General features: G+C 30.9%; 2 protein-coding genes across 2 annotated transcripts; one reads left to right on the top strand and one right to left on the bottom strand.

Moving 5' to 3' along the window:
• Positions 1 to 1,999: 1,999 nt before the first annotated feature.
• On the top strand, positions 2,000 to 3,429 carry LOC145060405 (citrate-binding protein-like). The gene is made up of 2 exons (XM_079008078.1): positions 2,000 to 2,272; positions 3,046 to 3,429. The coding sequence occupies exons 1-2, from the start codon at positions 2,000 to 2,002 to the stop codon at positions 3,427 to 3,429; spliced, it is 657 nt and encodes a 218-aa protein (XP_078864204.1).
• Positions 3,430 to 7,889: 4,460 nt separating this feature from the next.
• Positions 7,890 to 13,257, bottom strand: LOC145057352 (sterol 3-beta-glucosyltransferase UGT80B1-like). The gene is made up of 14 exons (XM_079005168.1): positions 12,206 to 13,257; positions 11,810 to 11,970; positions 11,439 to 11,681; positions 11,189 to 11,300; positions 10,242 to 10,412; positions 10,074 to 10,137; positions 9,883 to 9,940; positions 9,624 to 9,798; positions 9,375 to 9,505; positions 9,155 to 9,257; positions 9,002 to 9,078; positions 8,843 to 8,890; positions 8,561 to 8,710; positions 7,890 to 8,387 (listed from the first exon to the last, which is right to left on the bottom strand). Exons 1-14 carry the CDS (start codon positions 12,414 to 12,416, stop codon positions 8,160 to 8,162), a joined length of 1,932 nt encoding a protein of 643 aa, XP_078861294.1. The 5' UTR covers positions 12,417 to 13,257; the 3' UTR covers positions 7,890 to 8,159.
• Positions 13,258 to 13,675: the final 418 nt, after the last annotated feature.

Here is a 13,675-nt window from a genome sequence, read left to right as displayed (position 1 = left end):
TATTAAATTAAAGTATCGGCTAATTAAATCATGTGATCGTAATTTAAATTTATAAGCAACTTATACATTGTAAAATGGGTTACATTTACACTCTCATATTAAGCGAGACACACTTTCGTATTAAGCGAGACATAACATAACTAAATGACATAAAAGGATGTTGGGCATTTCTAAGTTCGATAGTTCTATCAAGGGACATTCATAGATGATTAACCAAACTAAAATTGCATTACGGATGGTTAACCGAGAAGAATGGTTCATTAACTTTTTAAACCTAAATCTAAACGAAAAATATGATTTTGGTTAACTTGTTTTTTCGATTTGATTATTGATTAACATATTACCTGCATGCTAATAATAAATGTGTTTCAAAACTAAAACTTCATAAAATAAAATAAATAAAAAAAAACAAAACAAAACAAAAATTATGACTCTGAAGAACATGGTCACCATTAATAGCCTGTTGTAATATAAAAAGTTGATTCGTACCCGGCTCAATAAGTCAAATTTGTGCTATCTGGATATCATCATATTTTAATGTTTATCAAGAATATATATGAAATAATTCAGTCAAAACTAAATTGTCTACATGATGTATAACAATAATTATCTGTACAAATCTAAACAAGTGAAAGATTATAATGTTTGATGCAAACTACTGTTATCAAAGACATTGTGGAGATGTGTGTAGCAATTGTGTCCGGGAGAGGGTATCTAATGGATAGTTGAGTATAAAGGATGATGTGTCTACATGATTCTCCTAACCTGTTGATCACAAATGAGAGGCTATGGTCGATCGTAATCCAAGATGGATACATTATTACACTTCGACACCCAAGTTAGAGGGTGATTACTCAAAATATTACGAGAGTTGAGAGAGCATGATGTTGCTTATACCTTCCCATGAGGGTAGTATTTATAGTGGTTTTTTTATGGGAGATAAGGTCTACATATTATCTAAAGATACACTGTCTCTTTTGAAGGTTTTGTCTGATGTGCTTGTTTCATATAGTGGGTGAGACACGGTAATATGTTCATGCTAGAAAAGTTTGCGCCTTAGCCCGGACTCCGAGTTCAAGATCTTATAGTTGGGTACACTACTAGTGTGTAATCAAGCCAAAAAAAAATCAAAGATTTTTCAACGATTTAGTTAATCATATCAAATTTCAGCATTACCCAACAATAATACCAAAGATTTCAAACGATTTTAAGAGCTTTTTTATCCATGGTCACTCGATCTTAAAAAAACAAAAAAATGTTGTTGGTGATTCATTTTTTTTAGGAGTGTGATGGTTTTGTGATAACATTTATTAAGATTTTTATTTTGTTATATAACATTTTTTTTGAACTGTTACATACCGACCATCCTATTCCGAAATCTACATCTATTGTCTTCAGCAAGACTTGAACTTCAATATTTGGTTGGGGAGCAACAATCCAACTAGGCAACAACATTTGATGTCGGTAGGCCAAAATCCTTTGGTATATTACATATTTTGTTATATTACATATGATTTTTGTGATTTTCTCCATTTTTAGTACATTATTAATTTATTATCAAAATATAATGCCAATAGTTAATTACAATAGATATGATATGATGTGTTTGTATATATGTATGCATGTATACTTTTTCTAAATTTATTATATTTTTCATAATTTAACTGTTATTTTATAATATCGGCTTTTTAAATTGCGTTACTGTTTCTTATTTTTTTTTTCTATAAATTACACATATGATTAGTTATTGTTAACATAAATTACTTTGTATTTCAAATATTATTTTATACAGAAATAATCATTGAAATAAAACAAAAGGAAGAATCAGACCAAACAAAAGGAAGAATCAGACCAAACAACCTTCAAATTCTCTTGCCCTACTTTTGTACAATACCCATAAAAACAATTCACCTTTCTCTCCCTGTCCTCCTATAAACCATGATTAACTTTGCCCTATGTATCAACAACACTTGTACATCAAGCAAACCCTAGAGAGAAAATGAAGAGAGTTTGTGGTTGCAGCCTGCTTCTCTTAGTTGTACATTTGAGTTTACTAAATGATGGTTTAAAGGTGTTTGCTATTGATCCCACACAAGGGTTTACCAATGTCCCCTTGACACCAAGTAGCTTCATATACCAGAAACCGTACAACGTCCCACTCACAGACAGATACAGTTTCCATAACGGTATTCGTCGGTTTTGGGTCTATTCAAACGATAAGCCATTCGAGCGTGGAAGCAACACACGACCCAGAACCGAAGTTCAAATAAAAGTAAGCTTTTTTTAATCAAATTTTTCTAACATGGGATATGAAGGATATGCATTGTTTGCTTGTACGGTACAAGTAATCAATACATGTCATATAACCAAAGATTTTTTTTATTAAAATCCTTAGAGCATTCAAACTAGAATGGCTTTTTCATAAATAACAATTGGAAAAACTCTCTTTTATATTTGGAATAAGTGAGCTCTTCAATTTACAAACAATAAAACCCACAATAAATTGTCTATTTATAATTGGTTGAAAACATATGACACTCGCTTGATCAGTGAAAAAACTCTTGGTAAATATTTGTTAATTAACAAGTTCTTTGAAAACTTTTTGGTTTGAGAAGCTCCTTCGATAGTTTTTTCAACTTTAAAGAACTTTTTGGTTTAAAAAACGCTTGAAAATTTTATTGAAAGGTATCATTCATATAAGATTATACGACATTCTTTGTAAATAAAACTATCAATTTCACAATAGAACACAAAATAAAAAATCATATTATTGTGAAATTCTTCATATCTTTGTAAAACACATAAATTTCCAATGAATTTGCTTATTTTATACTTGTTATGTCATTAAAAGAACAATTTCGCAGTCATCTTATTAAAAAGATGGTAATTTTGTAAAAACTCTTCCCCCCTTTTGCTATTTTTGTGATTTTCCCGTGACAAATTGGATAACAAAAGTGATTCGTAGTTGAATTTTTTTTACCTGTATTATATTTATAGTGGAATAAAGTTGTTGCTAATACGGGTTTTTGATGTTTTACTATGCAGCCAGACTACACTTCGGGGATTTGGCAATTCGAAGGCTATGCATTCATACCACATGGAACTTCGGGTGCTACGATTGTGCAAATCCATGGTGCAGCCGAAGGTAACACAACAATATTACTAAGGATCTATAATGGAGACATGAGGTATTACAATGGGGAAGTAATTGCTACTAATTTATATGATAAATGGTTCAAGGTGAATTTAATTCACAATGTTGATGAAGGAAAAATAATGGTTTACATCAATGACGTGAAGAAGTTTGAATCACATGATGAAGGTCCCGGAGACTTGTATTTTAAGTGTGGTGTTTATGGTGCACCGAGTGACACGAGTCGATATATGGAATCGAGGTGGAGAGACATCAAAATATACAAGAAGTCATAGACATGTATATGATATGTATATAAGAAGAATTTAGATGTTGTATATGTGATCTATATATATTATGAAAGTATTATTGTACATGATATTTTATTGAAGTTGAACGTGTATGTAAAAAAAAAGGTAAATTGTGTTTGTAACGGTTTCATGTTGCCTCGCCCATTGGTCTTAACATGATGTTTTTGAAAAAGTTGTAGCTTATAACAAAAAAATGATTTAAAGAAAAAGTTGTGTTCCTGAGAATAACCTTAAAACTTTTATTTTAAACAAAAAACTCATGAACTAAAAGTTTATTCCAGATAGCTTCTAGCTTTTATGATTTATATCATTTAACACCTTTCAAAAGCTTAAGGCTATATTTTCCGAACAATTATGCCCATACAGAAGCTACAACCTTCAGCATCTTGCTATCTATATAGAAGCTACCGACTAATTTTGTCAAGATTACATACCATGGGTTAGGGTTTCTATTAGAGTCCATGTCATTTGAACTTAACTAGTATAAGGTATTTGTGTAAAAGACGATTTTAATTGTTTTATTTATTTTATAGAAGGAATCACCAAGGTTTATAATGGACAAATGGATGAAAAAAAATCATTATTATTATCATGTATACTCGTAAAACCAAATATATGTAGAGAAATATAATCTTTAAATATTATTAAAAGAGAAACCTTATGACATCATTTAAAACAATCTGAACCGTTGATTGTGTTTTCTTTATATGTTTTACACCCTTAGATCAATTTGCTTACGTCACCTTGATCAAACAAGAAGTCAACACGTTATATTAGGAAATTAAATGTAGGAATTGAATGAAAATGATACTTGAATTATTTCCAAACTTACAACTACAAAATTGGTTCCTTATTAATGTAAACCTTAAATTTAAGCTCTATTTCCATTCAAAATTGATTTCCAAATATATTATATGTTAAAATCTCGGAAACTATTAATTTCAAATTTCAAAAGTTTCCGATATTATTATGAACCAATACATTTTCAAGCATGATATCTTCTATTTTAAGTTTAAATAGGATTTCAATTGATTATCTGCTAATTTTCATCATATTTACTTGTATATATATTTCAAACCTTTTTAATAATCGATTTACACAAACATTATGTCATAATTCCTCCGCAGAAAACAAATGCAAAAAAAACTTCAACCTTCCCATCAGTCTAATTAGTTGAATAAATGTATGTACTTCTTCCTTAAATCTTTTTAATCTGTAAGTTTGATATTGTTTTCGAATTTATATGTTTTTACTCATTCGTATGGTTCTTTATTGAATACTTATAATTTGGATGTATAATGTTGTTTTTGAAAAAAAAAAAATTGATGTCGTGCTTGGTTCTTGGTTCCATCTTTTTAATCGGTAACTATGATCCTATTTTCGGGAACAGTAAACTCAATGTTAAAATTGGATGTTATATAAAATGAAATTATGATGTTACATGTGTGTGTATACCTTTGTAAAAAATCAATTGATAAGAAAAGAGATGACATGACATAATATAACAGACGGGTTGTACAAAAGACATGAACGCCCTCATTAGAAAGTTTTCTTATGTCTCCGGTAGTAACAAAATAAGAATAAGAAATATACTTTCTTAACAATTGATGTGAGATTTAAAGTTAAATATAGTCATATTGTGAAAGATGAAAATAGGCTCCCATATTCTGTGTTCAAAAAGAATTGGTACCATACATGGGCAGGTAAGAATGCACGATATAACAGAAGTGTGTACTCAACTAGAGTCAACATTTGACCCTGAAATACCAAAAAACGCCCCTCAGAACCTTCTAGAAAAAAAAAATCAGGTATACTCAAGGACCAAAAATGTAATCTACTCTAAACTTAAGTAAAAAAAAAAGATAAAAAAAAAAAAGAAAAATATAAATTTTGTTGTTATGCTATATGCTTTTTAGTTTTGGTTCAAAGGCAAAATGGTCATTTAAAAAAAAAAACTAATAGTTAGGCTGTTAACTTAGACAATCATAAAAGTTTTATGAAACAGTGAAACAAGGTCCAAAAACTACAACCTCATTCTTTTAGGGACCAAAACGAAAAAAATCAACTAAATACAAGGACCAAATATGTAAATTACTAAAGATAAATGAAAAAACTTTTGCTTATACTGATCCTCCCCCCCCCCCCCCCCCCTCAGTTTTGAGGTCATGGTGGTGGACTGAGCTTCGTCACTTCTGCCTCTAACTTGCACTTTGCTTTATAGTAAGGAATGTTCTTTACTACAACTGGATCATTTCTTGCATGTTCATGATCCATTGATATAATCCTTGTTGTATTTCAAATTCAATAACAAATTTGTAATTAATTAATTTCTCATTGAAGTTAATAAATTATAAATTTATCTCACTTCCTACTCATCCAAGTTTTCTCATTGCTATAGCATCACGAAGTTGATCAAATCACATATTTTTCTAAATAAGAAACACTAATATCAACAAAAGAAGTTATTTACTTTCGTAATAAAGTTGAATTAAAAAATAAGTAAATAAATAATAAAGAAGAAGAAGAACCTTGTATTACCACCATATTTTATGTTTGATCTCATCATCATATTTAAATCCTCCCATAATTTGAGGTATTTTGAATAACCAAAATGCAACAATGCTTGGATCTTTCATGCTATCAATAATATGTTGAAACACAAAAACAGATGTTTTGAATTGAGATAATTGTTACAAGAGGAAAAGGGGTAGAATCGTAACTGGCATTTACCTCATAAGAGTTTTTTGTTTTTTTTTCATTATGTTGTAAGCTTTGCATGGAGGCTCGATAATCTGCAAAGTAAATAAAACTAAGGGGGTGTTTCTTTTTTCCTTCATTAAACCCTGTAGTGAAGGACTATATGGATAAAGTGTTTTATACATAAAGATTGTAGATAAAGATGGAAAATAAAACACAATGGATTATGAGAAATCACAAAAAAATAAGAACCAAACCTAGGAACCAACATCGAACAAAAACCTTACTTTCTTTACTTCAAAAAAATCAATGTACCTGCACATACTCAAAACCAGAGAACGAATTTCACAAAAAAAAATGTTATTTCATAAAAAAGGAGCCTGAAAAAAATGGTGGTAAACCAAAGAAGGCATATCAAAATCAACAAAAAAAAAAAAAAAAAAAAACGAAGATATAAACATAAATGATGGACCTGATAAATGATTTCTGTCATATTATCCCTAAAATAAAAAAGAAGCCATCAATAAATCTTAACATTGCCGATGATAGTGACAATAACTTAGATTAAGGAAAAAAAAGACCTGATATTAGAGATGAAGTGGAGGAGATAATTAGCTTCGTTGCAGATTTATTGGTTATAGTTTCTTTATATTTAATATTGTGGGGGGTTTTATCTGGTTCATTTTGAAAGAACATAAATAAGTTGCTATTTTTTGAAATAAATAGTTATATTTCGCAATATAGCCATAAAATAACAATGTATTTTGAAAGTACATTGTCAAATGTTGGATTATACTTGTGTAGACCCATTTTCACGCATGGTTGACTATATATAGTTGTTTTCCGTGTCACAAGTAAAAAATGTTTGAAGATACTTATATGTGGCAAGCAATGTCATAGAACTAATAAAACAAAAAATGTTGTCTATAAAGAGGTCCTTCAACGCTATACATATTTACCTATTTTAGTGTAATTTCTATACATTTCAATAATACCAATAATCCTACTTTTTTTATAATTATTTTATAATATCTATATAAATTTGTATTTTATTTATGTGCTCCCGCGTTAAACGCGGGTCATAATCTAGTTTATTCTAATATAGTAAGGTGTTTACAAGAGTTCGAAAAAAAAAAGGGTGTGTTTTTTCTTTGAGAAATACTAAATAGTAGGCTTCAAAATGGGCCTTATTGGCCGAGTGACCTAATAAATTTTTTATTCATTTGTATACCATATTTTTGTTGAAACCTTTCTCAATATACCACTTCATTTTGAAAGCTCTTTCTTGACGTATAAATTGTCTTTAAAGAATTCTACCACAAAATAAATAAATAAATAAATAAAAATAAAAAAGTAACAAAAAGCTTTTTGCTTATTCACAAGTAAAACGTACGATTTTTTTTTAAAGTCGTTTTGATGATTTTGTAAAGTTGTGCCAAATTTGCAAATAAAACCTGCAATATTGATGGTTATTGAAAAAAAAACCCTTAATTTTGTTTAAATCTTATAAAAGCTCAATGAGTTTTGGACAAGATTATACTACCAAATAAGTTTGATACATATAGACAACATTATGATCTTCAAAAATACATTGAGAAATACAGACAAAATTATCATCTATAAAATATTTTACTAAAGTGAAGATATACTACCAAATAATAAGCTTGATATAAGAATATATCGTTTAAAATATATCGTATTTAACAAAGTAGTCAAAAACTTATTTGAAAAAACTTGTTTACTAAGAGTAAAGAAAAACAAAACTGAATAAAATAAACCATTTCTACACAAATGTACAACTGTCCATGCACCATGTACAACTGACACAACCCTAGAAAAACATAACAAAACAAATCTCGTTACAAACCATCACCATATGTAGATAAACCCTTATTCGTTGGTGCTCAAAAACCATGAACAAATTGAATGAAATACCAAATTTTAAAAAATACCCAAAACCCAAAGAAATCAATAATTAAGTTGTAAAAAAATAGGGGATTTGAAATCGTCTTCTATTTTCAAGATGAACCACAGCCACAATGTAATCCGATCTGAGTAAAGAACCATTGTAAAAGAGTCGGATGATCATCATGATCATACCCATCATCATCATCATGTCGCTTTGAAGATGGCGGTGGTGACAGCGGCATATCTGGCGGCAGGTGGCGGTGGAATGCATTGACTGCATTAGCAACACCATCTTCATTCTCTATTAGCTTTGCCAAATCCATTACTCGAGTTTTCACCTATTTAAAATCCAACCACAAATAAAGAAAACACGTTATTTTATAAAAACAAACTTTAATCAAATAACATATATTGCAAATTAATTGCATACGAACATATTTAAAATGGTTTGAAAATAAAAGTTGATTTATGACTAAAAAAATAGAAAATAAAAACTAATAATTTTACTTGCCTCGGGTTGTAGCATGAAATTTATCGCATCTGAAAGTGCTTCAACTGTAAGTTGAGATATTGGAATTGGAGTGGGCCCCAGTCCTCTATTATATATTCTATCCCCCCAAAAATATTGATCTCCAAAGAAAGGAACAATAGTTGTAGGACACTGCATTTTCATATTACAAACATATTAAGAAAAAACAAACTTGTAATTTTCACCATTTTATTAATTTAGTAGTTTATTAATTTAGCTACTGAACTTTTTCTTAGAAAAAATGTTACAAGATTTAAATATTACCCCGGCCCGCAATCCTGTTGCAGTCGTTCCAGCACCACCATGATGAACCTACAAATTCAAAAAATTTCAATTTATCAGTATCATCAGTATCAGTATCATGTTCAGTATCAGTATCAGTAACAAGAACAGTATTAAAATTCGTGTTAACATATAACTCACCACAGCTGCACATTGAGGGAACAACCAATCATGAGGACAATCCACTAGAAGAAAAACATCATCCGGGATTTCGGGAACTGAAATTCCAATTTTACCCAACAATAAAAAAAAAACAATCAATTTAATTTAATTTTTAATTGAGAAGAAACTTACAAGTCCCAAGATCTCCCCAACCTCGGTCAATTATCCCCCTTTGACCTGTCCTTCTTAAAGCTTCCAAAATGATATTTGTAGTCTTCGTTGAATCTTCAAGAGGCTTAAAAATAAACAAAATAATTTACACAACATTACAACCAACAATTCAATATCAAAAAATTACTCAATTTTGACTTCAAAAGTCAAAATTGTACTTATTTAAATTTAGTCGACATACCATGCTTCCAAATCCAATATATATCGGACTTGATCCTTTTCCAATCCATTGAATAAACTCTTCGGGTGGTTGATACTTGGAAGCAAGATTCAAGAAGCAATAACCAACAACATCAACCAGTGGACCCCAATCTGAATACAAGTAAATGGGACCCACAAAATTACATCTTCAATTCTTCTCATATCATATAAACAATACCCTAAAATACAACACGTAATTATAATTATAAATTATGTATAATGTATATACCTTTAGGTTTAGATACAACATGAGGACTCCACATATACCCAGTTGGGAAATGAGAAATTGAGCCTCGATACATGCTAAAGTAAGCAATTGGAGCAAGATTTAACTTTCTTCTAAAGTCGTTTATATATCCTCTTATTCCCCACCAAATTAGAAGATCTACAACTATATATGAAAGCTAGATACCCAAAAAAAATTAGATAGTTATAAATTTATTATTATTTTGGAGAAACGAAAAAAAAAAAAAAAAAAAAAAACGTACCCAATTACCAGCACTTTGTGGGACCCGTGCTAAGGGGGAAGGAAACTCAGATGTCGGCCTGCCTATACAAAGGAGATGTAAGAACTAAGAATTTTTTTTTTCTTTATTATTAAAAAAACTAAAATATAATTATATTATTATTATTATCCATCAAAAATGTTGTATTTGATACAAATTTAATCAAAACTTACGTCCATGGCATTGTAAAGAACATGTGAAGAGGAACACCAAGAGCTTCAGCAACATGTGCATGTCCTGTCAAAAGTATATTTTCACCATTTTATTGATTTAGACACCGAAATATTATTATAATAATCAGAAAAAAGAATAATAATATGAAAATATGAATATGAAGTGACCATAAGCAGGAGGATTTGCAATGATTGCTTGAGCTCGAAAAGGTTGACCCGTTTTTAAATCTGGTTGTGTGCATGCAGGAAGAAGAGATTCGATAATTGCTTTTAGTTGTTTTCTTTGAATGATTATTTCACCAGGTGCTGATGGAATAAGACCTTTATTCCTTGCCATATCTGAAGTTTTTAATAAATACAACAATGTCTTAAACTAATGACACCAAAAAAATATCTTGCTTTGTGAATTGTGATTACATTGAAAGCAAGTCGAAATACATTTTATATATACGGAGGGCATTTATGTCTTTTGCACAGATGAACGATCGAGTGCGGGTCTATGTCCCACCTTTTTCGGTGGGACAAAAAAATTGTAGTTTTCGTCTCACTGATATTGGTACTAGTACAATGCCATGTCAGGATACAGTACAACTTGTTCTGACATCACATATCACGTCAGAACAGTGACGTGACAGAACAAATCTTGTTCTGTCATGTCAGAACAATGACAGAACACAATACATTGACATGACAGAACAAATGACAACTTGTTATGTCATGTCATGTATGTTTTGTTCTGACATGACAGAACACAATACAATGACATGACAGAACACAGGACAACTTGTTCTGCCATGTCATGTATGCTTTGTTCTGACATGACTGAACACAGTACAATGACATGACAAAACAAATTGTCATGCGTTCTGTCATGTCATGTATGTTCTCACATGCAGAACACAGTACAATGACAAGAACAATGATATGACATTACAACTTGTTCTGTCATACCAAAAAACTTGTTATGTCATGTCATGTAAGAACAAGACATGACAGACATGTCATGTACAATGACATGACATGACAGAACACACGGTACAATGACATGACATGTCATGTCATGATCTCATGTATATAAGTGGGGCCCAATTTGTATAATGAAAAAGACCTCTTACATCCGGCCAAAATACGAGGATCACCGCCCAAAGGATAAAAGTCAACACCAGCCGACTCTACAAAAGACCGGAAGTTTGCATGTGTTGCGAGCCTAACATGATGACCAAACTCCTGCAAATAAATATATATATTATAAAACCTTTTATTATCATAAATAACAAAAAAAATATATGTTATTTGGCAATGAAAAATAGAAAATGACATTTTCCAAAAAGAATAAATTGTTCTCTTTTTGCAAAAAAGACATGCCTGAAGTCGTTTTGACATAGCAAGAAAAGGTTGAACATCTCCTCTTGTTCCAACTACAAGAACTGCAATGTTTAATTTAGGAATCGATTTATTGGAATCAGTGACAATGAATTCCATGTCTGGATGAAACCCTTCAATTGTTTGATACTCAAATAACTCTGAAGCTACTGGTGCACTCTTGGATAGATCCACCTCCACTGTTCCATCACTTTGAATTTTCACAAGTTCCACAATAAGCTTTTGCTGAAACAAATTATGAAAAAGAACCCAAATATAAATTATACAAACATTTACAAAATGATAATTGATTTTGTTCTCAAGTATAGTGGTTTAACATCAAGTTTCTTTGAACTTTTGAATTCAATGCTTACCTTTTCACGTTCAGACAATCGATCTAATTTAAGTTCATGTCTTGGAATCCATGATTGTGTCCACCATTTTTCGGTCATAGACCTTGAATATGCAGCCTCCTTGTTTTCAGGGAATAGATTTCTACGTATTGTTGAAGGTGCTGTTGAACTATGATCCAAGGCTTCAAAAAGGATTAAAGATTATGTAAGTGAAATAGTACTCATGAAAGACAAGACATGATTGACAGATTGTACTGATTTTGACATGCATCGAAAGATTAACCATTTTGCATAAACTATAATGCAAAAAAATGGTTTGAAATGTTGTGGGATTGATTCAAAACAAGATTATGTAAGTTAAATTATAAACAAGTAGCAAAAAGGTATGAAATGTAATACTAGATTTTGGGAACAAACCCTTTCTAGGATGTGGTGGAGCACTATGACTCAATTCCTTGGATTTAAAGATCTCTTTAGGTGATGAAACATCTGTATGTCTCATTGGCGAACTACTTGAACTTGTACTAAGGTTTTCAATCTCATTAGAAGTGCTAGCAACATAAGATTCTTCATCTCTAACTTCGAAATTTTCTGTACTTAAATTCTCCCCAATCACATCACTATCCATTTCATTTGATAGACTTCAAGAACACAGATAATTTCTGACCTAATGGCTAATGCTCCGATACAACGAAACTAGGAATTTGGAATTCCCAATTCCCAAATTGATGCGACGAGCTTAATTAAGGAAACCCCAGCAAAACCCTTGAAGGAATTGGAATCTCAGTAGACCTAATACTCGAAAAGGATGAAAAGTCAACAAAAACCCACCAAAACCCTTCAAGAAAACGCTTCCTTCGAATCTGAGTTGTAGCAGATTCGCAAAGCTGGAGCCTTCTCGAATCAGATTCAACAATTATTAAACAAAACGCAACCCAGCGGACTTAACGGGATGAACAACGCAAGAAAAACAAGCTAACTCGATTTAAGAATCCCACAAATTGAATTTCTTTCCTTCTTTTTGAAGATTTTCAATTGCGTGTATCAGCAGACCCGCTCTTGTTTGCGAAAAGATTCAAGACGCAATTTTTCTGACGACAAACACACAAAACAGAGGACTCGGAGAGACCCATACAAGAAAACTATTATATCGATTAACGATTGACCACTACTCCGTCAATTAAGGTGCGACTAATTCATATAATTAAAAAATAAAATAAAATTAATAATAAAATAAGATCAAGAAAAGGACTTGAAGGTGTTCCACAAGATTGAGCTTCAATGAATGGTGGGTATGGCGATACATATGAGAATTGCTATAATTCTGCTTCCTGCGTTTGTCGAGGAACATGTGACTGGAAATTTGTTTGTTGGGTTTTTTAGTAAATTTGACCAATAGAAATTATTCTTCTCTGTTGTGTTTGTGATGAACTGGACCTCTTGCTTCTTGGGCATTTTCATTTTCTTTTCTGGTCCACATAATACTATATTTGGTCTTTTGAACGATGATGGTCGCAGGGGCAAAAAGGTAATATCGTGTAGGGTAAATTTGGAGAACTATGATATATAGAAAATTATGGATCTTGTTTTTATAAAAGTTTTGTTAAATGAGTAGCCATATACTCTATAGATAGCTTTTACGATATTATTGTTCTTAATTGTGCACTGTTTATTACATTTGCATTATTTCATTAAATAGAGCTTTAGTTGATAAAGAGGTACAAGCCTATTATCAATACCCTATGATATATTAACGACTAATTAATGAAAAAGTGAGCCAAAGTTAAAAAAAAAAAAGTGGTAGAAAATGTGATGGAGCTCTTACACCAGCTGGCATCAAAATCTATCATGCTCATGCCATAAAGATGTTCAATACATATACCTATA

The sequence above is a fragment of the Lactuca serriola genome, chromosome 6 (genome assembly GCF_051521515.1).
Source record: "Lactuca serriola cultivar US96UC23 chromosome 6, Lser_US96UC23_V15, whole genome shotgun sequence".
NCBI lineage: Eukaryota > Viridiplantae > Streptophyta > Magnoliopsida > Asterales > Asteraceae > Lactuca > Lactuca serriola.
The sequence above is the reverse complement of the archived record's forward strand: the minus strand, read 5'-3'. Positions and strand labels throughout refer to the sequence as shown.